The sequence below is a fragment of the Miniopterus natalensis genome, chromosome 2 (genome assembly GCF_054644295.1).
Source record: "Miniopterus natalensis isolate mMinNat1 chromosome 2, mMinNat1.hap1, whole genome shotgun sequence".
Classification (NCBI taxonomy): domain Eukaryota; kingdom Metazoa; phylum Chordata; class Mammalia; order Chiroptera; family Miniopteridae; genus Miniopterus; species Miniopterus natalensis.
The window spans coordinates 177,482,633-177,508,537 of NC_142082.1; the positions used below are offsets into that span (position 1 = coordinate 177,482,633).

Consider the following 25,905-nt stretch of genomic DNA (forward strand, 5'->3'; position numbering starts at 1 on the left):
CCTTTCATTTCCCTCCCTAAGCCCGCAGACGCTGACAGCGCCTGAGTGCGTTTTGATGAAGTGCCTGCACCCGCACTCAGTCCCCCCCTCTCGCCGACGGCTCCGGAGAGCCCAGGCCTGGGAGCCTGGCCTGAGCTCCAGCTGACTGCTTCTTCCCACGACCAGGGAGGGGCCCAGTGGTTAGTGAGCCACTGTGAGCTTTCACGCCCCCCCCATCTGTGAAATCAGAGTCCACACCTGCCTGCTCTGCGAGGCTGACAGGACGCGGTGGGTGAGAAATGTGACGTGACGGGACAGCGGGGGGCCTGCGGTTACACACACCGGAGACGGGGGTGGCCCTCTGCTTGTCCCCCTGTGGATCTTCTACTTCCCCGTATCCCTGTATCCCGCCCCCTCCCATCCCTACCCCCTGGCACCTCTCACCATAGACCTTCCTTTCTCCCTTCTCCAAGGGATCTGTGGAGGAAACACCTCTAAAAGGGTGGAGAAAGCCACAGGGAAGGTCAAAGGATCGGCCGGGGGGGTGTGCGCGCGTGCGTGTCTGTGTGCGCGCATTTACTGTGCCCCAGGGGCTACCTCACGTAGACCCCCAGCCCTTCTCAGGCAGCTTCCCCGTGCCCACTGACGCGAGGACTTGGAGGCTCGGGGGATGCAAGACTTGCCGGGAAGAGCCCACCCTGGATCCAAATGAGGACTTTTTAGAGTCTGAGCCCTTGGCTACTATATCTGGCTCCTCGGGCAAAAAATATTTATTGAGCATCTACTGTGCGCTGGGGATGTCAACATGATCCCGCTCAGCCAGCCCCCGGGAGGAAGCGCGCCCCTCGGGGCCAGCACGTCCCCCACTCGTACCTGACTGCGGGTTTCTGTGCGCTCACCTTCTGCACTGGGCGGCGAGCCTCCTCTCCGCGTGCTCAACGCCCGCACACACAAAGGTTCTCGCTGAATGCTGGCTGCACTTAAAGAAAAGGAACACGCCTGCCTCACCCTGAGAGAAGGAGCACGAGGGAACGAGAGAAACGATGGTGGAGGGACAGCCGGGGGAGTAAAGATGTCCCGCATAGAATGCAGAGGTTTCTCCTTTCCGAAATGTCAGTGTGGTTTTTTTTAAAAAAAATATTATAGACAGAGAGATATGAGGCATATGTGGCCAAATGATAACAACTGGTGACTCTGAGTGAAGGACATACGAGTTACTGGTGTTATTCTTGTAACTCTTCTGCTTGAAACTATAAATTCAACAACAAACCACAATTGTCTGCATGAATGTAGTAAGGGGAAACCTAGCTCAGCGTTATCTGTGTACTTTCCAGCTGTCCAGGCAACTGTCCATTACGGCCTGGTTCCCTGCTGCACTCACGGTGCTCGGCACAGAGCGGGTGCTCGGTAAATCCTGGAGCAATGCAGAAGGAAAGACTAATGAGTAAAACGAAGCTGTTCTGATTCCCCCATAGCCCTTCCTTCCTTCGGAACCACAGCAGCACAGCCCACCCAGGAACTGGAAGAAGGGTCCTGCTCCTTCATCATTTCACGACCTCCTCCCAGCCTCACCGAGCGGACGGTCTCGGTACCACGCCTTGGGGACATTTCCCAGAACTTCATTCCAGAAGATGTTGTCCCTCAAGACTGTCTGTATGTGTTGGGACACACCAACAACCAACTCCATCCAAACTCATAATGAGAAACCCGGCATTTTTGTGGCGCCCCAATTATCTCCTTTCAGGCATCACTGCTTGAAACCAGAGGGCATGTACTATGAACACTTTTGTTAAGTGAATGAAATCAAAGACCAGTAGCTCTCTGACATTAGAGTCTATGGGTCTGAAACTTCTTAGAACACACTCAGCAGATAACTGACATTTCATAAACCTCGACGGGATTAAATTGGAAAATTAACCTCAGGACTGCAAAAGCAAGAACAAAAGTCATACGACCATGAACTACATGAATATATCCACACAAGCCCACTAGCCAAGCTGATTTCAGTATCACGAGGAGACAACCGCAGATAGTGGGGAGATACAGGTTTTTTAAATCACCCAGGTTTGGGTTCAAATTCTGACACCCCTATGAACCTGTGTGATTGTGGGCAAGTCCCATAGTTTCCCTGAGGGCTGGTTCCGTTCGCTTAATAATAATAATACCTTCCTTATATTAGAATGTTGCAGTGAAGCCACGTGAGTGCCCACGGCCCTGGAAGCCTGGCTCACTAAACGGTGGCTCTGTCCCCACCAAGAGTGGGCAGAAGCCATGTCAGAGAGGGGGTTTCAATTCCATTCCTCCCACTGACACAGAGCTCCCTAGAGGCCTGGGGACCACAAACGAAGCCTTAACTCAGAGACAGTGGAGGCTTTGAAACGAACAGAATTAAAGTAGGGTCTGTCCTTTCATGATGAGGCACAAAGAAGCTATTAGTCCGTTCGGCACATATGTGCTCTGTGAACCCGCCCTACACTCAGGGGTCCTGGAAGCTGCACGCTGAGCTGAGGTCCAAGGGGGAGTTGGAAACTTAGTGTCTCTGCCTTGGCCGTGTCATCTAGGAAATGACCGAGGAGCATCCAGGGAACCGATCCCTGCCCCCTAGAGCTGATGTAGCTGTCTAAATGTGGTTCAGGATTGCCCGGGTCTCTTTCAAATGAATTTTCAGAAAGTCCACGAGCGCAGCAAGATTTGGAGCATCCAGGAGGGGTTTCTGCCTAGACTGTTATTGGATGAAGGTCGAAGGAAAGACGAGACATCTAATAATCTTGTTACATAGGTTCAAATCTTCCTGTCTGCCAGTATTTCACCTGTCTTCTTTCTTAGCGGGGAAGGGAGCAGCATTGCTTACTTTGTGGCTTTGGATTCAAACAAGTAGGCCTGGGTTTAAATTCTGGTTCTGCCATGTATTTGACTATGTGAATTCAGGGAAGTTACTTAATTTCCCGAGCTCGCTCAGTTTCCTCATTTATAAACAGTAATATCCACTGTGTTGTTTGGCTGCAAGGATTCAATGAGCTAATGCATGCAAAATGTCCCTTCACATCATGGTTACTCAATAAATCTTAACTCTCCCGGATACTGAACATTTCGGGGGCTAAATGAGAGAATCCTTGTCTTCCTTCCAGCTGAATGCCAATATTGGTTTATTTAAGCATGAAAACATCGGTGTGACCCATTTATAGGCTGGTTCTACCCCAGGGCAGCAATCAGGAGGAACCCACACCTATCCCGTTGCGTGTCCAAATGGCTGCAGCTCCCCACACACGGGCTGGCAACGAGCCGCTGCTCCCAACGCGAGTTCTGGGAATTCATGCCGTTGGCTCTGCAGACCTCGGCCAACATCTGAGTGCGAGACTTAAGTAAGATCAACCTCAGCGTGTCAGGCACCTGTCTTTGGGGAGATAAGATTTTCTCCTGTTGGTGTGTAGAGTGTCAGTTTCTGGCTTTTGTAAATTCGGTGTCCGTGAAGCGACATCATTCTGCAGTTTGTACCTATTGTCTCAAAGCAATTAGCACCTGCTTTCACTCTCGGAGGTGACCCAGTTTGGATGATAAATTATATGGTCACTACGAGAGCCACAGGACTGCCAGTGGAAGCAAGGTGGCTGGGCACAATTCAGGTGCCAAGGAAAAAAAAATGTAAAAAATAAAAGGCTTTAAGGAATTAAAAATCGATTTTTAACGTTGAGGAATCAGTACTACTTGGCCGAGGTCGCTGGTAGTAATTAATCCAAAAGCTATCGATACATCTACTGACAGTGGCCTTCTCTAGAGAAAGGAGTTTTTGAGTGTGCACATGTGTGTATGCAGGAAAGAGAAGGCACTGGCGTGCTTTTAAATGTTTAACAACCAGCTCTTGGGGTGGCGGTGCCCTGATTTGTGGTGTAAACTGCTTGCGTCACTGCCAGTTTTGAGCTACATATGTGATGTCACTGAACACAGAAGCAAAGAGATGCACGCTGAGTTCTCGTGAGCTGGCTCCCACACGCCAACGGCGAAGGGGGTTTAACATGGACTTTGAACACTCCTGGAATGCTTTCGTTTTTACTACACTCGTGGATTAATTTTGTAATATACATGTTGCATATCTGCTGTATACGTAATATATGTATATGATATACACATACACACATACTAACTTATTTATATCTGTTTGAGGGTTAGTCCTAATCATTGTTTTCCCAATTTTTAAAAATAAATCTATGTGAAATATCCATTTGAGCATATCACACACCCAGGGTCTCCTAAACCAGGTCGCTGGGGGGCCTCAGATGACCCCCAGGGTCCTGTGAAGGGGGTGGGCGCTCCCTTTACTACTGTCCCCAGGATGTACCTTCCTGTCCCACGTCTGGCAGACAGAACATCTGTGCTGAGACAGGAACTGAGTGGGAAACGTGAAAATGCTTTGAGGGTTAAAGGAGAAAGTGAAACCTAACCCCAGGCGAGGAGAGAAAACGTTAACATTCAAAGGACGAGAAAAATGAACCGGGAACAGAGCGTGGGAAGCTGCTGCGTGTCAGCCTCGCTCTCGCCCCGAAGCGCGGCCCGGCAGCTCCTGACACAGCAGAGGGGCGCGGGAAGGAACGCTCCAGACTCCCGTTTATTGAACGCGGCGCTCGCCACGCACATCGCGACTCACACACCGCCCGGCAGAGGGGCACCGGCTCGGTCTCGTCAGTGTAAACACAACATTAACATTGAAGATTCAAGAAAATGGGTAAAAAGTCCAGTGTCTCCTCACTCTGTAACAGTGAAGGTGCTCGCCGACCCTCCGGACAGGTCCCAGCGGGCCTGAGGTCGCGACCTCGCCCCGGCCACAGCGGAGCGGGCACGGACACGGAGGGGCCCGACGCGCTCTTCCCGGGCCTCTCCCAACAGACGTGCATCTTCAGAACTGGGCTAGCACGAGTCGGGAAAGTTCTCCTGAAGGCCTGAGGGCTTCATACCTTCCACGTGCACCGAGACAGTCCCTCCGGAGCCCTTTCCCCGGGAATCAGTCATTGCCAGTGGAAAATGTGACCGGTTGTAAAATAGTTGGTTGTCATCTTTCCGTCTTGGCCCCTGGATTCCGGGACGTGGGGAATTCAAGGTCATGGGGGCCTCGCTGATGATCCTGTAGAAGGCTGCCCACGTTCGACTACTGGCTGAAGACTCTTCCTCCCTGCTGGGCCGCTGCCGATAGAGGGGTGTTGGTTGAGGCAGCTGATTTTCCCATCAGAGCCTTAAAAGACCAGATTTTCTATTTTGGATTCCCATACCAAAAACAAACAAACAAAATCCCCCCAAACTAAAACAAATCGAAACAAGAGTGACCTTGAAGATAAAGTCAACCCTACCTCCAGGTCCCGCCACGTACAATGTCCCCATTGGGTGTTTTGTTTTTTTTCCAAATGGTTGGTTCCAATCATTGGATTGCCCTCGCCTTGGGTACTCAGCTAGATTGCAGGGCAAAGAAGAAAGTATCCTCTGAATGAAAAGACATTTTTGCTTTTATTTCCTGGGATGACTGACCCCCAGCACCCTGACTTTCCTTTCCTAAAAAGCTACGAGAACATTCTAAAGACCTGCTTGGATTTGTGGCTTTGTGGTAGGATAACCCCGGTGCTCCCTCTCACCCCTCCACGTCCCAGTCTTGAAGAGAATAGGCGGGTGAGCTATTTTTCCACATTCTGGGAATGCTGGGTTGTGGGGCAGAGAGGGGCCGGACGGATCCTTGTCCCAGATCTCCGTGGTGTGGGCAGCCTTGTTGGGCCAAAGAGACAAATAAAAACAAACCAAAAAAGCATTGCTTAATTTTGAGTTTCAAGGCTGGGCCCCAAACAGCCAGTGGCTCTCCCCCTGCAGAACGTCGCCCCCTCGCGGTGGCCTCTTGGTGCTAGCTGTTGTTCTCAGCCGTGAGATACTTGAGGGCGGCAAAGCCATAGCGGCGGGACATGTCCTGCTGAAACTCCTCCTTCAGGGTTTTGAGACAGATGCGGTATTGCTTGTTGGACCGGAACTTGGTGATGTCGAAGCTGGGGGCATGAGGCATGTGGATCATGTAGGCATTGGGAAGCACGATGAACTCGTATTCCTGCAAGGAGACAAGAGCGGCTTGAGCGCTTGCAAGAACCCTCGGTAATGTATGAGTCCGCGGGGATGACCGAATGACTAAGCGAATGAATGAAGCGAGGAATGACAGGGACAAAGAGGGCAGTGCCATGGACGGCGCCACCGGGGTGTTCCCATGGCGCCGGACAAAGTACTTGGCTTCTCTGAGCCTTGGTTTTCTCACCTGTACAGTGAAGGTAATAATACCGACCTTGAGAGATGACTAATAATGTTTGCATAGTGCTGGGGAGAGCTCATGGTCCACAAAAGGCTCTTGATAAACGTAAGCATGTACCCGTGTAGTTGCTCTAGAATGACGCAAGCCCTGAGCGAGTCTCTTGGTCAATTAAATGACGCCTGTGTATGTGATTTCTCACGGGGCTTGAGGAGATCTGAGAGCCTCCACAGATGAGTACAAAGGAGGGGACAGAAAAGGCATAAAAAAGAGGTTCCACTGGTCTGAAGCTCACCAAGAATAAAACTTTTGCCTACACATCTTATTACAAGGCACACCATCCAGCGGTGTCCTCTATGTGACAGGATACAGACAGAAACTCGGGCCAAAACTGAAATGTCTCCAAACAGCAAAACAGGTGACAAAAATTTAGGACCAGTAACTCAAAGGAGAGCCCAGCACACCTTTGCTCCAGGTCTATGTCCGCTGATTTCGGACGTAATGTCTAATAAGCTTTGGTCACCTAGTGGCTCAGCCCAGAGCAGAATACACTCAGAAAATTAGGATGGAGGAAGCGAGAAATGACAGCTGGTGGTGAGAAAGGAGCGAAAAGAAAATGCTTAGCTGCCTGAGACATTCCCATGGGGACAGAGAGACCTACCGATCCACTAGTGCCTACAGGTGGGGCTGGATTACCTGTCGGGCGTGCACCATTATTACCTGACATCGCTAGAAAGGGTAAAGTCATGTTTGGCACGTGCTATTGGCAAAGAAAGGAAAATAGGCGAGGAATTTAAGAGTTCTGTCAAAAGTGCCTAAAACAAACAAAGCCCAGATCTCGGTGCTGCAAAAAGTAACTTTATTTGGACCAGCTCACCCAGCCGCACTGCATTACAACAGTTCTTTCCTTTCGAGCAGAAGCAGAGGCAGAGGCAGACTAAACATTTCTGTCATCCCTTCCACGGATTACTGCAAATGTGGCTACTAGAGGTCACACTTTCCGTGGTCAAATATGGCCACTATTCTATACCCTTCCATCTGTATCAGTGGTCCTCGGACCCAGGTGCTGATGGAAACCACCTGGGGCTGCTCTCAAACAACCTGGGACTGCTGGGAAGCTCTCCAGGTGACTCTCGGGGCAGCCAGCACCGAGCATCCAGCCCCTTCCCCTGAATTTGGGGTGTTCTTGTTGAGAAATATTTCCACTGTGCTCCAGGTGGAGCCTTGGGGAACAGCAGACAGTGAGAGAGGGTGGGGGGCCGAGGGGCCCGACCTTAACCCGATTAGTTTTGCTGTTGGTCGTTCAAATGGAGGGTTGACTGACTGCAGCACGTCTGGCCCACTGTGTGTTTTTATAAATAAAGCTTTACTGAACACAGCCATACCCATTTGTTTAGATACTGCCTACGACTGAACTACAGGAGCAGAGTTGAGTCCCTGAGCCCCACAGAACCTCCCCAAATTGACTATCTGACCCTTTACAGAAAATGTCGGCAGACCCTGGTTTGATTTAACCTATTTGAATTCTGCAGGAGATCGCTAGGTGCATGGTAAGTATTAGCGGAATGAATGAAAGGGTTTCATGAGTAAAGACAGCCTAAAAAGACCACTCTTAGTCGTGGGGTGAAATAATTAGCTGAATCTTAGCTGCATCCTCTGTGGCATTTACATGCCTCACAGGCTGAGTGATGAATGATCACCATTTGTCTTTAGCACTAGGTTGAGTGAGGATGAGGGGGTGACATGGTTTGTCCCAAGACACCCACATTTGCCCAGGTCTTGGCCTGGAGCCCAACTCTCACCTAAGGATAGAAGAGGAATAGTTTGGGAATCGGCACCCCCAAGGCCTAGTGCTGCCACATTCCCACGCTAGGCCCCTGAACACGACTCGTTCCCTCTTAGGTCTCTGCTCTTACCTCCTAGGCCCCTTCCAGCTCTAAGCTTGAGTCCCCCCCTCCCCACCCCTCTGGTCCATGACATCCCACTCTTCTCACCTGCGCATCAAGTTCCATGATGTGAGCCACCTTGTTCCAGCCAAAGCCCACGAACCTCCGGTCGTACTCAGGGCAGTCCCGTCTCACGACCACGTACGGCTCGAAGTCGGCCTCCCACTCCACCCGGTAAGGCGTGGTGGCGGTCCGCCACTTGGCGAAGTTGGTGGGCGCGTGGCCTTTTGTCCAGACGTGGTACCTGGGACACATGGAGAAAGGCGACTGAATGGAAAGAAGGAAGCTGAGCTTTCCAAATGCTGCGGATCGAGAGGAAAGAGAGGTCTATGCCGATACGATCCTTGTCGTGGGTTGAACTGTGTCTGCCCCCAAAGATACATTCAGTACCTACCCCCAGTACCTGTGAAAGAGGCGTATCTGGAAATAGGATCTTTGCAGATGTGATCAAGATGAGGTGGTGATGGGTTAGAGGGGGCTTTGGTGCCAACACTGGTGTCCTTATAAGAAGGGGTGAACTAAATATAGGGACACACAGGGAGGAAGGCCATGTGAAGACAGGGCAGGATTGAAGTGAGGCTCCCACGGGTCACGGACACCAAGGATGGCCGGCAACCAGCATAAGCTAGAAAGAGGCAGGGAAGGAGTCTTCTCTAGAGCCTTCTGTGGAAGCAGGAACCTGCTGACACCTTGATTTGGGACTTCTGGTTCTCAGAACTGAGAGAGTAAATTTCTGGTTTGAGACACCCAGTTTGTAGTGTTTTGCTACGGCAGTCCTAGGAAGCCAACCTATGTCCTTTATTGGCAAGGAGACCCTCTCTGTGAAAGGGTAGGTGAGCCCCTGGAGGGCTCTGTAGCATTTATACGGAAAGAACTGTGGGTTAGCCTCTGCCAGAGTTATGCCTCCCAGAGACCACTGTGGAAGGCAGAGGTCTAAGGTGACCCTCAACGACATCACCTTTTTAAATGGTTTCCCCCTTGAGGTAGATCCTGTGAATGTATCAGTCCTGTGATTATGTTACATCATAAGGCAAAAGGGATCTTTGTAGATGTAATTAAGGTTGCTAATCAGTTACCTTGGAATTAGTTGAAAGGGAGGTTACTGGGGTGAGTCTGCCTGAATCATGTGAACCTTTAGATCCATGTCTGGAGAAAGCAGAGCTGTGTGGGAGCTGTCTCTGGGGGCCACGTGGCGAAGAAACAGCTGGGAAATGGGGACCTCAGTCCTGCAATCTCAAGAGAAAGAATTCCACCAACGACCAGGGAGCATGCAGGAGGGCCACGTGCAGCCTCGCCCGCACCTTGATTTCAGCCAGGTGCCACCTGAGCAGAGCAATCTGGTTATTCTGTGTCCGGACCTCACACCTCTGGAGACTATGTTATTATACATGTTTATTGTTTTAAGCTTTTAAATGTGTGGTAATTTGTTATACAGCAATAGAAAATGAATGTGACCCCATAATAGCAATGGTGACCAGTTAATGTTTATTAAGCACTTACTATATACACCAGGTGGCCTCCAAAAAAATAGTGATGAGAGAGGCTTCCTGGGCACCCTTTATAGAATGCTACTTAGAAGAGGCCTGGGGGGACTTTGCTTTGAGCAGTGGTTCTCAAACTTCAGCCTGTATCAGAATCACCGGATGATTACCATCTCACAGTCAGATTGCTGGGTTCCACCCCCAAAACTCCTGACCCAGTAGGTCTGGGGTGGACTTGTGACTCTGCATTTCTACCCAGTTCCCAGGATGCTGATGCCACTGGTCCAGGGACCACTCTGAGGACCGTGGTCCTAGAATCCAGGTAGAGGCGTGGATGACTTCTCAGGTGCAGTGGGGAGCAGGCTTCAGCTGCTGGGAGGCTAAGAGTTCACCATTTGGAGGGAAGGTGACAAAAACAACTTCTTGGAGGGAAGGTCTGTAATTTGGCACCGGGCACGGTGGCTTGCACGCTGCTGGCCAGAGCAGCAACCATGGACAGAGTAGGACAAACCCCGGCTCTTGTGGCCACAGACTTGGCCTTAAAATGAATTCTCAAATCATCTGGGGACGGAGCTGGAAGGCTGGATGCCTTGGAAATGTGCCAGGCTACGGCATCTGTGGGAGACTCGGACTTGGGTTTGGTCTCAGAGTCTTAATTTGCCTGAAGCTTCAAACACTGATGGGTGAGAACATTCTGGACTTGACCAGAGGTCCGATAGTATTTTGGTTATAAGTACAGACTTGGGCTGGTTCCAGGCTCTGCCATGCACTGACTGTGTGTCCTTGGGCAAACTGTTTAGCCACACAGAGCCTCAGTTTCTTTATTTGTGAAATGGGGGTGATAGCCTCTGCCTGATAGGTTTGCTGTGAGGATTAAACGAGCTGACCACAGTGCGTGGTACAAGGCAGCCACTCAATAAAGGGAAGTTGTTATTATTTCTTTCTGAACAGAATAAAGGCCTGGCTTGTGGGGATATGAACTCTTTCAGGCCACCTTCCAGAATTCTGGGGAGAGGAAGACAGCTGGAGTTTGAATCCTGGCTCCACCAGGAATCCCTCCCCTCCTCAGTGTCGTTATCTGATAAAAGGATCATACCTGAGCTCCTGAAGTTATTTTCTCAAAATAAAGTTTGTTTGAGAAACCCTTCTAGAAACTTCAGAGTGGTATGAAAACCCAAGTTACCATTTCAATCTTTCAATAAAATCACATTTTCTAGAAATGTATTTTTTTTAGCTCAAAGGATGCGTTGGCCACTCTTCTGTCTTCACAATGGAGGCTTCTCTTCAAAGAGGAGCAGACAGGGGCAATGTTGTCTCTCCAGACTGCTCTGCGAAGAGACCCAGCAGGGATCCTACGTGTCCCCGGGGTAGGTACACCTAATGGTCCAAGGCCAGCAACAAATTTCCGGGCGAACAGCTTTGGCGTGTGGATTTCTGGAAGCGAGGAGACCTCTGGGCACCCCCAAGGGCCAGCCGTGAGGGCCACTCACCTGAACGTGAAGAGAGTCCCCATGTCCAGCATGGACAGCAACTCCGCTTTGGATTTGGGGAAGGAGAGCCGGTAGCGCAGCGTCTCGAACGCAGGGACGATCATCGCTTTCTTGGTATTGGCGAGGTCGAGCTGGATGACCGACTTCCTGAAAGGACAGGGCAGGACAGACAGGGTCGCTGTGATGCCTGGCGATGGCCATCCCCACGCAAGGGCAAGGCGGTGGCTGGCTCAGGGAGGTGCAGGAGAGAAAGCCCGAGTCAGCCTCTCGGTTTACAGACGGTGAAACGGAGGCCCAGGGAGGCCGAGCAGCTTGCCCAAACCCCTCCGGAGTCCAGCCTAGAACTGCTGTCTCTGAGCCAGAAAGCGAGGGTCTTCCTGGCCAGGTGGCAAGGGCTGGGGACCCTCTCTCACTTCACAGTGCATGGCCCTCCCAGAGCCAAGCACGGCAGGCGGGTCTCCAAGGTTCCAGGGGCTAGAGCCCGGCCTGCTGGGTTCACTGGGCTGGCCACACAGCAGCAGCCGGACATACACCGATGAAAGAAAGGTCAACCTGGGCATTTCCAGGTCCCATCTCCGTGACTCTTCTACCCCTTGAGCCTTTAAATTAGCCGGACCCACCCCATGCAGCCAGCAGAGGCCTGCACTGGAGCGCCCACCTGTTTCAGAAACTCCAGAACGATGTCACTTTCTCCTAAGGCTTCGTGCAGTCAGGGAGGGGAGCTGGACCCCTGCACCTCCCTTGCCCGGCTCTGCTCGCCTGCACCTGTGCCCCTTGGTGACGGGCCCCTTTGGAACTGTTCGTCCTGGGCTATTTCTGTCACTGGGGATGGCAGAAGTAATAACATCCAGGTTGCCTGCTAGGTACCTATCAGCTCTGCTAGGCCTGATGTCAGGGCCGTTCATGGCCCAGTGCCAGGCACACAGCAGGCACTCAATAAATACACAGGGAGCAAAGAAATCAATCGGCAGTTGTCATAGGTGGGGACAGAGGATGGCATGGGGAAGAGGGCCCCCTGGAAACGACAGAGCTGGGGTGAAATTGTAGTTCTCCCACTTAAAGACACAGAGCATGTATCGTCTGCATTTTAACCCTCCCACCCTTATAAGGGGAAGGAAAACCCTTATCCCTGACTAGGTTGCCATGAAGAGATAACACCTGTCAGGCCTACCCAGTGCCTGGTGCAGGGAGGGCACTGGCAATCCTGTGCTTTTTCCTTCCCGGGTCCTCCGCAGACCGCCTGGGCGTGTGTATTCTGCTGGGGTGCTCACCAGGAGAGATGGGTGATGTTGGGGTGAGCCCTGTTTGAAGAGGAAGCTGAGGCACGGCTCTGAGCTTCACCCATACTTTTCAGATTTCAGTTTATTCCTGGAACTAGCGTGTGGGTGTCGTGCAAACCGAACCAGTGATGGGGCTGGCAGATGGCGATCGGCAGCAGGGCTAATGCGGCCACAGAGACAGTCAATCGGTGAGGGGCAAGGACAGGCGTGCGTGTGTGCCTGTATGTGTGTGCATGTGTGAGTGCATGTGTACATGCGAGACAGAGGCTTAGGAAGGCTATGAGAAGCCCCACACCCCTTTAAAGGGCCCTGCATCGACAGTACTAGATGTAAGCAGGGCTTTCAGCCAGGGCCAGGGGACAGCATCTGAATAAACACCCCTCAGGACTCAGCCACCCACCTCGGGCAGAGGAAAGCAGCAGTAGAGCGAAGCTGCGCCTATCTGCTCTGCCATCCGTGGAGGCCCAGCCCATCTAGGCCCTTCTTCACATCCCTGGACTGGAGGCCAGGTAACAGGGTTTACTCGGATTCTATCACAGCTGCCAAGGAAACAAGCTCCTGGCAGAGAGGCTTCCAGGAGGTGCGTGGGGACCACAGCCAGGACTTGCAAATGAGGGAGATGAGCCTGCCCTCGAGTGAAAGTGGAAAATGCACGCGGGGAGGGGTGAGGTCAGAGACCTGCAGAGTCACACTGAGAGCCCGGGAGATCCCTCTCAGACCTCAATGGTATTAACACATCAAAGGGAGAACCAGTCAGTCAGGGAGGGGCAGTAAGGAAGCTGAGCTTGAGCTTCTGGGTAAATTGAAAGAGCTCTGGTTTACGGCGCCCTGCTCTGTGCTTGGGGCTCCATAGTCACTATCTTCTGTATTCTCAACATCACCCCTGTTTAAATACCCCGTTGCCCTGACGTTGACTGTCAGCGGCTGTGGCTAAGCATCAGGGCGCTTTCTCTGTGCCGGCCCCGTGTTACACGCTGGCCATGGTCACCGGCAGTCATCAGGAAGGCGCCTCTGGGCAGATGGCCCAGGTTAGGTGCCACCCGGACGCTCAGCAGCTGTACTCCTGAGCTCGAGACAACTTTGTCCCAGTTCTCTCCTCTGTGAGCTGGGAGCAGAGTTAGTACCTGGACTGCGGGTTTTGTGAGGATTAAGCGGATTACCTCGTGGAGGGGTGAGACAGTTCTCTACCGCAGAGAAGGCACCTGATAAAGGCCACCTGTGATCATCACATGGCCACCGTGACGGTGATGGAGACGGGCCGTCAGGCGACTGGATCGGTGAACTCGTTAAGCAGGGACACCTCTGGATGAGCCCCGGGAAAGCTAACTGTCCACCAGTCATGCTGTGCCTGTGGGCACGCGACTTAAGCTAAACCTCCTCATTGGAAAATGAATTGTGAGGTTAAATGACAAAATACATGGTAATAGTGCCTGGCACATAATAAGTGCTCGATAAACATTAAATGCTATTTCCAGTAGGATTAAAATGACGAATTAACCTAAGGAAATGCCACCTGGTAATGTCTCCTGGCAGGCAGCCAGCTGGCCTTCTCAGCGCCACCCCTACCGGCCTGGTTCAGGCTCCTGTGCTCCTTCAACAGGTATTTAGGGAGCGCCATTCGGAGCCAGGAGGTGGGACGGGGGAGGGTGGGCGGTCAGGCGTCATCCTGGAGGGAACAGAGTAACACTGAAGTTTGTTCCCATACACGTTGGAATAGAGACTCTGCCCAGGGCCACATGTCCGTGCCCTGGAAAGTCAAGGCAATGTCTGCAAAGCACAGCAGGGACGGGTTAAGCTCTAGGCACTGGACAACGGTGAGGATTCTGCATGGTTAGTGCAGGAGGTGAGAGCCTGCCCTGTGTCCCCCTGCTGAGGGCAGCTGTCTTCCCACCTGCGATCCCTCTGCCATTCTAGAACATTCCTCAAACATGCCATATGTTTTATGCTTTTTCTTAAAAAATATTTTTTTAAAAATTGATTTTTAAAGTGAGAGGAAGAGAGAGGGAGAGAGAGAGAAACACTGATGTGAGAGCGAAACATTGAGGAGCTGCCTCCTGCATGCCCCCCACCAGAGATGAAGCTTACAACCCGGGCACGTGCCCTGAAAGGGAATCGAACCAGCAACCTTTTGTTGCACAGGACGATGCCAACCAACTGAGCCACACCGGCCAGGGTGATATTTTATGCCTTTATATCTGTTAGTCCTTTAAGCTGGAACTCAACCATCACCTGTCCTCCAGGCCTTCCCTGCCCATGACATTGGGTCACCTGCCTGTGAGCCTGAGGCCCTGGACCTTTTATCTCTGTGTCTGCACTGATGACAAGCACCAGAGCGTCCAGCTGGAGTGCCCCCTAGAACATAAACCCCAAGGGCAGGAACCCCCAGAGCCTAGAACAGAGCCAGCCACGGCAGATACACATGCAATGCATATTTGTGGAATAAAGACTGTCCCAGCCTTGTGGTAGGTGCTCTCCAAATGCTATTACATTTACTCTTCCCAGGATCTTCAGAGGGAAGAAATAATATGATCTCTATTTCACAGAGGAAGGAGGTTAGAGAAGTCAGGTCCCTCTGTCAAGGTCAAGCAGGTGCTAAGGAGTACGCAGCACTGAAAAGCAGGTCTGAGTGACTCAGCACTGTCCTGATGTGGCACACTGCCTGGCACACAGTAGGTGCTCACTAAATATTTTCTTGAATGAATATGGGCATATAGTTTCTCATTTTATAAGAAAGAAAATGGAGATGGTTAGATGGAGTGACTTGGGCTGTACTCAAGGTAGAGGGATTGGGGTGGGTTGGGGGCCTGGCAAAGAAGTTTGATACCCCGAGTGCTGGGCATAGGCCAAAGGACAAAATTCCCTCCTGCCGAGTACCTGCTGCTCCTCGCAAGAGGCTATTATTTTCCCCTTCATTAATTGAGTAAACAGAGGGTTGGGAGATGCAGCAAGCTGCCTCAAGTTGCACACTTGACACATGTACAAGAACCTGAACTCAAAGGCAGGTCTGCCATGGCCCTGGCTGAATTTCACTTGATGTTTCTGAAACCGAGACTAAAAGCTGCACGACTTTCTCTAGAAGAAAAGGCGAAGGGGCAGGAGAGAGACTTTAGTGAAACTCTGTAGCTGTGTCCATGCATATAACTGACTTCATTATTTTCCAACGGATCTGTTTTTATTGTAATATTAGCTGGTTGCTAAGCAACCGCTTAGGGAGCTAGGATGCTGAACTTTTTTTGGTACCTACGTAGGCCCCCCGAAGGGTGATGCAAGAGTTTGGGGGTCCAATGAGAGGACTGCCCATCAGCTTGCCCTAGGATCCTGGGGTTTCAGAGTGACCTGGCCCTCCATAGAGAGAAGGCTGGCATAGAGGGGAGGCCACCCTCCTCCTCGGACACAAGTCTAACCTCTCTGGGGCCTCGGTCTGGTCACCTGTAATAACACTTATCTCCTAAGGAGGCATGAAGAGTAGAAGAAATATACAAAAAACAGCTGGCAGAGTTGTTGGCACAAGATAAGGGCTGGATGCATTATAACTATCATTTTTAACATTCATATTTTAACAGCACTCAGGAAGAGCATTCTGCTGCATACCTACGCTGGAGAAGTCAGTTTCTAGGGGTATCCCCCGGCCTTGTTGGGATCCACGACCACCTCAGCAAACAGTACCCTTAATCTCGTCCCAAACCAATGCGACAAACGCTGGTCACAGAACACAGCTACTTTCAGTGTTTGGATCAGAAACAAATCCATCCCACTCAATGGGAAACATTTTCCTAAGCCAACAGCAAGTCAATACACTTATCTTCATCTGAAAAAGGACAGTGCATGATTATTTAGGGGTTCTGACAGAATTATATTCTTTCCCAATTCTCAACATTCTGGTGCCTAGGAATTATCCAGGTCAGAGGAAGGGGTGGGAGGTTCCACTCAGACTGCGGACATGGTCTAGCTTAACAATGTGTTTGTTTTTTTAAATTCGTTTCAGCATTAAAACTAAAACATGAAAATCCAGATTTCTAGCTCCTCTAGAGAAACAAGAAGACCTTAGCCCTGCCCTCCTCTCCATCCCCCAGGCAATAATCCCGCAGTTACAGTGGAGACACCAGCTGCCCTGATGGGGGCGGTGGTCTCCCTAGTCAATCACACTCAGCATCCTTGGTTTCCCTAGGCCAAGATCCTGGCCCCTATGGGCATCTGAGTTTTGACTCCTGATATAAGTCCATTTCTTCATTTTACAACAAAGAAACAGGCTGAAAGAACAGAGCTGCTGGAAGTCGCACCGTTCACTAAGGCAGAGTGTGAGCTGGAACAAAGATTCAAGGGTTCCAGGGTCTTGGCCAGTGCCTCGCCCACCATAACCCTCAAAGCCAACGCCGTGATGTCCGGCTCAGCCTCAGGAAGCACACGGGGACAGCAGGCCAAGAGGGGCCAGCGGGAGAAACAGGCCAAGGTGGGCAGGGCTTCGGGGCAGTGCAGGCCCTGCGGCTCAGGGGAAGTCCTAGGGGCAACATCTGGAAGAGCTTCCCTTCTAAAGTCCAGACACCTCTGCAGACAGTTCTCGATTTCAGCCGCACAGTCTCTCACTGGTCTGTCCACCTGTCTCTGCTGCTATTTCCCATCGTTTGACCGGTCAGTTTCCATCATCTCCCACATGGATTAATGCAGTATTTCCCTCCTCTGGTCCTACCGATTGTGCTCCTCCCACGATGCAGCTGAAGGCCCTTCCTTACACACACAGCCGATCACGCCATCCTCAGGATTTTCACGAAGTCCGACTCCTTAGCATGTCTTACAGTAAGTCCCACGAGACCCACCCTGGCTGACATCTCTGACGGCGTCATCCATGGATATCTCCTTCTGCCTGGGACACTGCCACCTCTCCTGGCCAACTGCAACTCAGCCTCCAGGCCTCCGTTTAGACCTAACTGCTCAGGGCATCCTTTCCTAAGCTCCCTCCAGCCTCGCATTAGGCCACCACCACCCGGGCACCCCCATCACAGTACCTAAAGAACCCGTGTCTTTAAGGGTTTCTTCTGCTTTCTGTAAGCTCTGTGATTCACAGTTCCTATCTGCATGGGTCATGGATGTGGGGGCATGTAGTAGGTGCCTTATACATTGTTATCTACTAAATGAATAAAAAAATAAATGGACACTATGGATGGAGAAGAAATATCAGGAAGGTCACTCTGGACGGGCAAGTCCCCCCTTCTCTGGTTTTGGTTCCCACGTACATAGTCAAGAGGACGAGGCAAGATCATTTCCTCTCTGCTCGGGGCCCCTGGGCTTCCACGGGGGCCGTGAAGAAAGGGGTGGAGTTTTAGGAGCCCTGTGCACTACTTCAGAACCCCTAAACCACACGCACTGTGACAAGGTGCCCAAAGCCAACTACAATTTCAGGTGACTCTGGAACGAAGTAGATATTAATTACGGGGCAAGCTGGGCATCTCACATTGAGTACAGTCTTGATTAGTGTTTAGTAACGTCTTTGATCAACACAGCGTAGGAAGACAACATACAAACACAGCGCTCAGGTGTAATGTTCTTCAAAACACGATGCCATGAGGTGAAGTAATAAAACAGCGCTTGGACAGGGAGAGGAGAGAGCACGGGCTTCTAAGGAGGGCTCGCTCTTCCTGCGGAGCCCCAGAAGCGTGGAAGAGGGCAGCGGTCCTGAAGGCTCTCTCTTCTTGGTCAAGGTCACTCCTCATCCCCACCGTCTGCTCCTTTGGGAGCTCCACCTGACACCCAGAGCGGTCCCCCTGCAAACTGCCCAGCGGCAGAAGCCACAGGAATCAGCGGCTGAAAGCCCTGTCTGGCCACATGGGGGCGCCCTCACCCCACACACTGGGATTCCCGCCCAGCTGGAGCAGGAGCAGCACAGCTCCTCCCTAGTGCCCCCTGGGGTGTGGGTCAGGAGCTGGGTCCTCCGGGCTCTGGACCACAGCAGACGCTGTCTGGAAAGACACCGTTCATCCTCCCTGAAGGAGGGTTATGTTACCCCGAGGTCGCTCACACTGTTCTTAACAGCAAGGCTGGAAGGAGGGGGGCTCCTCCTGCTCACAGGGAGGGATTGATGCTCCAAACCCCCAAGAGAACCCTGGAAGCAAACCCGAGGCAGAAATGGACAGAGAACACAGCCGTCTTCGCTGGAGAGAACAGGGCAGGAGGGCGCCCACATCCCACCTACACTCTAGCTTCAGTTCTAAGGTTTCAGCTCTTCTGGAAGCTCTTTTTAGAGTGACACAGTAAGGCAGAAAGACCGAGACACACACACACAGACAGACACGCACATACACACACACAGAGGAAGGGGGTAGCGAGAAAGATCAGGTCCTGCCCCATCTGGGGCAGCCAAAGACCCCAGCGCCCCAGACAGGTACTGACACGGCAGCCTGCAGACTCGGAGTCTGACGGACGTGGGTTGAAATCCCAGAGCCAGCTGTGTGGACTTGGGGGGATGACTATGCTTCTCTGAGCCTCACTGTTCCAATGGTAAAAGGGGGGGTCAACACTCCTGCCTTTTGGACGTGAGGTGTGGATCCAGGGGGTAATTAATATGTGCAAACCACCTCTCCCGGTACCTGGGCCCAGGCAAGCCCTCCCGCGGTAGCAGAGGTAACTTATGCTGACAAATGACAGTGGTAAGGAACTTAAAAAATGTTTGATCATTTACAGTGTAGATTCTATGCCGTGGGACTTGAGCTTTCTCACTTGGGGACGTTAGGGCTGTATGAATTCTACAGTCCCGCTCAGTTCAGACGGCTATCCCATATAAAGGTCACTCCCCACACAGCCATCTACACCTTCAGGAGCTGAGTTTCTCCAGCCCCTGGATGCCTGGCCCTCCCCACGGGGAGAGTGGGGAAGGCGCACTGGAGAGGCAGAGACGCGGCGTGCAGGTGAGTGCGCACAGGGCCTGGCCACGCTGTGCTCAGGCCCCGCACGCCCGCTGTGTAACCTCGGGCTAACAGCTTCAGCCTCACTCCTGCATCTCCCAGTGGGAAAATGAAGATAATCATAGTTAGTACCCACGGCAGGCACCGTAGGGAGAGGGGATGACACCCTGTGTGTCAATCACTCAGAACAGTGCCTGACACTCAGCAAGGGCTTCGCTAAGGGTTAGCCACCACCATCACTATGATTCGTTTCACAGAATAGGCACTGATCTCTCTAGATGGTTAGATGAAGGTTGTCTGACCCAAAACTGGACAAGGAATGAGGTTTTCATAGAACCTAGGGAAAAAACGTTGGACTGGGGGGGGGCAAAAGAGATGCTTCCTAGACCACGCTCTGCCACTAACATTTCAGGAGGCAAGCTGGGCTTCCCTCCAATCTGTTCACGAGGGAAATGGAGACTTGGGGGTGACCCCAGGGGGCACTGTGTTTCTGGCAGATGTGTGCCTGTGTCCGCAGGCCCTTACCTGAGGTACTCATAGAGCCCGTACATGGGCAGGAAGTCAATGTCGGACAGGAACATGTAGGGTGTGCCCACGTGCTTCATGGCCACGTTGCGTAGCAGGTTCACGGGGTAGAACTGGCCCTCCTTGTACACGATGTGGTAGGCCACATTGTGACGGCTCATGAGCACCTCAGAGCCCTGTGCATAGCGGAGGAACTGCTGGGCCTCGGCGTCAGACAGGTAGAGGGCCAGGCTGATGGGCCCCTCCCAGTGCTTGCAGATGGCCTCGAGCATCTGGAGCCTGCAAAAGACAGGGAAGGTAAGCCATGGAGATGGCCCCATCCACGCATCCTCCACCTGGCCTCCTAGAGGGACTCTACCTCCATGGAAACTTGGTCAACCAGGTTGAGTACAAATCACCAAACCTCAACTCCTTTATCTACCAAATGGGCATAAAATCACTTACCTTGCTGGCCCTGGTCTTTGTTTGCTTCTAATTGAGTGATACTGAGAAAGTCACATCCCAATATAAGCCTTTTCTTTTCAGCAGGGTGGGAAGATTACATTATCTAAAAGATCCCCTTCCATCTCAAAACTTCTATCCCTCTCCTCCTCTCTCAGAAAAGATAAATAGCTCTACTGAGCTACTGAAGCAGTGACCAGGCACAGGAGATTGAGCCAAACTGAGGCCCTGAGTTAAAAGGACCATTGAAGCAAGCAGTAAACACAGGAGTCATAATATCTGCAATCACTTAACTCATTGCTATGCATCAGACACCCTCCAGGATTCTCCCAAAACAACCCTGTGCACCTTCTCCCCATTCTCCTGATGAAGGACTTGAGGCTCCAGAGGTCCAGTTGAAACCGTTGTAATTAGCTGGTTATTAATAACAGAAAAAGAGCAAAGGGGAGGCCAGACCTTATAAGCATGTCATTTGGGCAGCTTCACTAGGAAGCTGCAATTTCACACTCCCCAGGGAACCACCGGCCCATTCCCCACAGGCATCACTGGGGGAAGGGGCCCAACAAAGGGGAGATAGGTGCATGCACAGTGAAGTTGGGGTGACATAGCAAAAGTGCCTGTCAGTCAAACCTGGGAATAGAAATCATTGGCTAGAAGGGGTGGAGCCAATGCAAGCTCACAAAAACTTGGGATACATAATACCCTAAGGAACTCTCTCTTTCTCTCAGCTCTCTGGTTCCTTTGGTTCTGCTCTTGCTTCCTTGCATTCGCCCGTGTTCCCTCCATAGCCATGTGGCCCTGCAGACCTCACATGCAATGGACTGATGGATTGCAGTGGGGAACACAAACTAAGCTGGCCTGATGCTGGACTGGACCTGTGCTCCAACACGGAGTGGAAACTCTGGACACTGGCTTTGATCTTAGCCCTGCTGAAGCCACACCTACACTTCCTCCATGGCAGGAAGAGGGGAAATGAGACCTTGGAAACTCAGGGGTGTCATTCCATAGAAATAAAGCTTTCTATAATATCCCATCCTCCTGGGGGGGGAACCTCTGGAAATGCTTATTCCAGCAGTAACCCAAGAACCCCACTTCTACCAATAATACAGTCAGCTTTCATTCTTGGGCTTAGACCAGACATGTGTAGACAGGTACCACCTGGACAGGGCCTTGGGGCTGGTGAGAAGAAAATAACGCTGGGTGTTCAGTAAAGAGAACAGAAACCATGTCAGTGCTGGGGACAAAAGTGTGCCTGGGTGATGCCACCCGTCTTCACTTTTCAGAGCCCTTACTGTCCCAGGGCTGCAGCCAGTTTGCAAGGCTACCTAAGAGGCACCGGCCAAGAACAGGGAAGAACAGAGCCCACAGAGAGGCTCTGCGAAAACAAAGAGAAATCTATAAAGACAGTATTTTTTCAAGGCATCAGAAGCGCCTGCTACATGAAAGCTCTGGTTAGGAAAAAGCGGAGTCTATTTCACTTTTTCTCCCCACCCAGCAAGAGGTACCTAATCAGCAGTCTCCCGGTCGGAGTGCCCACTTCAGCTGGGCGATTACCAGGAAATAGGCTCCGCGCATTTCTGTGCTTCCAAACAAAAGACCACGGGCACACCTATCCTGTGTCTGTGGCTTTCTGGATGGGCTTTCAGTGTCCTCTCCGTAATTCTGCCTCAACTGGCTTCCTCTTTCTCTCTGCAGGATTAAGTTACTCACGGGGTAAAATGCCCTCCATTTCTCAGACTTTGTGACACCTGCTAATCAAACTGACCAGAGCCAGGAATTTGGAGGCATTGTACTCTCCACAAAGCTAATCTCTGAAGTTTGCATCTGGCCTCTGCTGCAGGCCCTGGCCTCCTGGGTTCTTCAAATCTGGGGGTCTGAATGATCCCCTCTGCACCTCAGTTTCATCTTCTGCAAAAGGGGGCGGGACTCTGCACTTGGGAGGGCGTCTGTACAAATCCTTTGAAATTTGGGGAGTCAAGGGCAAGGATCCTTTCTAATATGTAGAGAGAAGAGCTGCTTGAGGGAGTGGGAGGTGGGAGCCACGCGTGGGTGTGAGGAGAGGCCAGCGCCCGTGGTGGATTCTCCCACTGACTTGGTTTTTGCCTCTGTGTCTGAGTTTTCCGAGCGAGGAAGCCCCGCCTAGGAGCCATCCTTCTTGTGAGTTCTGCGAAGAGTTTAGACTCGGAACAGAGACACAGAATACTTAAGGGACTCAGGAGAAAGGTGCTGCTGGTGTGACAAATGTCACATCCATGTGGCTTTACAGGGAATGGTGCCAGATGTTCTGTGGAACCTCAGCAAACAAGAACTAAAGATGATACAACCCACTTCTGTGTCTCTGCCACCAGCCCCGATCTCTCCAACCTTTGCAACCAAGGTTTCTGCCAGGCCCTGAACAATGGTGACCCCCTGAGGTTTGGTCACAATGATGGTTAACATATAAAATGTGATATTAATACAACCAATCTCTATCATTCATCTGCTGCATACCGTGGGCAGCCACATGCTGGCTGTTCCCACGTGTGACACTGACAGTAACTAGAGTTGAGATTTGCAGCTCTGTTCTACCGCTTCCACGAGGAAGCTCAACGAGGTGAAGGAACATCTTTCAAGTCATGCAGCTACAAAGTGGAGAAGCTGGATTCACACCCAGGTCTGTCTGACCCCAGCACCCAGGATCTGGATTATTATTTAATATGGACTGGCGTCAGGCTGAGAAAAATGTCCCCAAATGCCTTCTCCTCATTGCCTGTTTCCTCAAACAAGAGTGTGGTCTGGCTCTGGTGTCAACTTGCTCCTAGTCTCTTCCCAAGCCTGTTCCCAAGGTTTGTCCCTGTGTTGTTCTTGTTAATGCAAAGTTCTGTGCAGAGTCTGTTTTGTCCCTTACACAGGAAGATCAAGTACCTGGACCAGTGACCAATGGGCCAATGGAGAGCGTTTCAAGAGATAAAGATTAGCCCTGGCCGGGGGGCTCAGTTAGTTGGAGCGTCATGCTATACACCAAAAGGTTGCGGGTTTGATTCCTGGTCGGGACACACACCCGGGTTGAGTTTGATCGCTGGTTGGGGGTATATGGGAGGCAACCGATCAATGTTTCTCTCTCACATCGATGTTTTTCTTTCTTTGTCTCTCTAAAAAAAAACCAACCCCCCCCCAACCAATAAAAACATATCCTTGGGTAAGGACTTAAAAAAAGAAAAAAAAGAGGCCAAGATTAATTCTAAACCTGAAGAACTGTCAGCTTGGAAGGAATCTTAGAGATTTTTTTTAGTCTGATTACACCGTTTTTATGATGAAGGAGCTCAGCCTCGGAGAGGGGCGTGGTTGCCGAGGAGCAGGATGAGTGAGCGGAGAGCCAGCACCAGGACCCACAGTCCCGGCTGTCCCGTATGCTTCTCCACGGCCCCGCACAGCCTGCCGTAGCTTCATGCTGGGGTGAGGGGGACAAAGGCTCAGGGTTGGCCAGAGACATGCCCGGCAGATCTAGAAACAGGCGGGGGGTTCCCCAGGGGTGCCCTGAGACAGGCAGCCTCCCACAGTCTGTGTAGGGCTCAGGGACCTAGCAGAGAGATGGCCAAATAAGAAACCTAAAAGACCAGGGATGGAAGGGATCCTAGATCGTCAGTCGGCCTAAGCGGTCCAGGCAGGTGTCGCTCAGCCTCTGCTGGAATGGGAAACCCTCTCCATACAAGGTGCTGGTTCCAATCAGGTCCCCGGGAGCCAAGCGCGCTGCCCAGGGGCGGAGGTGCAGCTCTGGGCTCTGGGCTTGGACTCCACGCCGTGCAAGTCGCCTGAGCAAGGGATGACGGTTCTCTGAGCTCCCATTTCCACACGTGCATACGGGGAATAATAATACTTTTGCGGATTGCAGAATGGCTCCAGATCATTCCTCTCCCTCTATCGCACCCTTGGTAATATCCGCCCACGCTGACTGGGCTGGCCTGTGACTTGCTTTGGTCCATGAAACATTAGCAAACAGGACACAGCGGGGAGTCAGAAAGTGCTTGTCTGCTGGGGCTTCCCCTCGCCGCCCTTGGGACCTGTGGCTCCACCACGTGAACAAGCCCACTTGACCTACTACAGAGCATGTGGCACAAAGCTAAAGGCGTACAGCAGGAACTCGGTACAGGGCAGCGGTGGCTCCTCCTTAGGTCCCCCCCCTGGCTTTCCAACACGCATTCACCCAACCAATGTTTACAGAATATCTACAACGTGCAGGTGTTGTGCTGGGCCCCGGGACGAGCAAGGGGCACGAGGTTCCTGTGCTTCCAGAGCTTCCTTCTAGTGAGGGCAGAAGACAACCAGCAATGCAGGACAAATTCAGGGGAACTAAGGGCTGGAGAGGAAAAAGAACAGGAAATAGGACAGAGTGGCCCTGAGGGCTCGCCAGGGAGGGCCTGCCGCAGAGGCCTTGATGGTGAGAGGGACCAGGCCTGAGAAAGTCTGGGTGAAATGTTCTCCAAGAAGGAGGAACAGCCCTTGGGATGAAATCGAGTTTAGCAAGTTCAAGCAAGAAGCAGTAGGACCAGTGGGGATGGAACAGGGGAGAGGGGGGCAGGCCGGCGGGGATGCTGGGAGTGGGCAGGTGTCAGGGGACACGGGTCCTGAAGGCAGGGCGGGCAGCTGGATTATTCTAAAAGCAATGAGACATCATCAGAGTTTCAACGACGTCACCTGGTATGTAGTTTTAAACGATCCCTCTGGCTGCTACACGAAGAATTAGCTTTTACTCTCTAGACTGGTGCTTTTCATGCTTAAGGTGCTTAGGATCCCCCGGGAGGCTTCTTACAAAACATTCCTGGGCCCCGCCCTAGAGATTTCACTTTGATAGGTGGGGTGCGGGGCCCAAGAAGCTGTCCCAAGAAGCTTTATTTCTAACAGGCTCTGGAGAGATGCTGTGCGGGCCCCTCCGAGCAGCATGGCTCTAAAAGATGGGACCTGTTAGCTCAGCCAATGTTCTCTCTCCTCTTCTGGCCAAAATCAGAAGACCTGTCAGCCCCAGAATCCCCTGGGACTGTAGTTACTACTTCACCAATGTTGCCGAAGGAACAGGAAAGAGAAGGTGTCTCCTGGCCAGGTGGCAAGGATGCTGCGATCAGGATCCCTCCCAATCAGGATGGGATCCCTCTGTCCTCAAGCAGTCCCGTTGGCTGCCAGGATGGGGGAGAAGTCCTGGAGCGGCTGGGAGCGGAGCAGACCTATCGGTGCCACAGCCACGATGACGCTCACTCTTTCTGAAGGGAACCTAGAGGGAGCCTGGCTCCGGAGCCCTCATGCCACCTCCCCTGGTTCACTGTGGCATTCACACAGGGCCTCCTTCTGACTCAAGGTTTCCCAACACACACCGAAATGTTTCTTAAATTAAAAATCAATCCGACAGGCACCAGCCTGCCTGCTGCATCATAATTGGATGTGCAGGAGGGGGGGAATTTGTTTTAAAAGCTTCCCAGGTCATTGGGCCTGTCCCCAGCCAAGGCTGAGAACCAAGGCATTAGACTGTGAGCCACGCAAGAGCCACGTCAGTCGTGCCTGATACAGGCTCAGGGGATCTCTGTGCATCGAGACGCAGGAGACAAACAGCAACTGCCTTCCCGGGGCA

The 25,905-nt window shown here is 51.9% G+C and overlaps 1 protein-coding gene across 3 annotated transcripts in view; it reads right to left on the reverse strand.

Annotated features, from left to right (window-relative positions):
* Positions 1-4,564: 4,564 nt before the first annotated feature.
* LARGE1 (LARGE xylosyl- and glucuronyltransferase 1) overlaps positions 4,565-25,905 on the reverse strand; it is a 401,317-nt gene continuing 379,976 nt past the window's right edge. For all 3 annotated transcript variants that reach the window (XM_016222951.2, XM_087814883.1, XM_016222941.2), the window contains exons 12-15: positions 19,866-20,144; positions 11,165-11,311; positions 8,242-8,437; positions 4,565-6,055 (exon numbers count right to left, since the gene is read on the reverse strand). In XM_016222951.2, the coding sequence (XP_016078437.1) occupies positions 5,858-6,055; positions 8,242-8,437; positions 11,165-11,311; positions 19,866-20,144 (820 nt within the window). In that variant the 3' untranslated portion in view covers positions 4,565-5,857. The remainder of the gene's footprint in view (positions 6,056-8,241; positions 8,438-11,164; positions 11,312-19,865; positions 20,145-25,905) is intronic.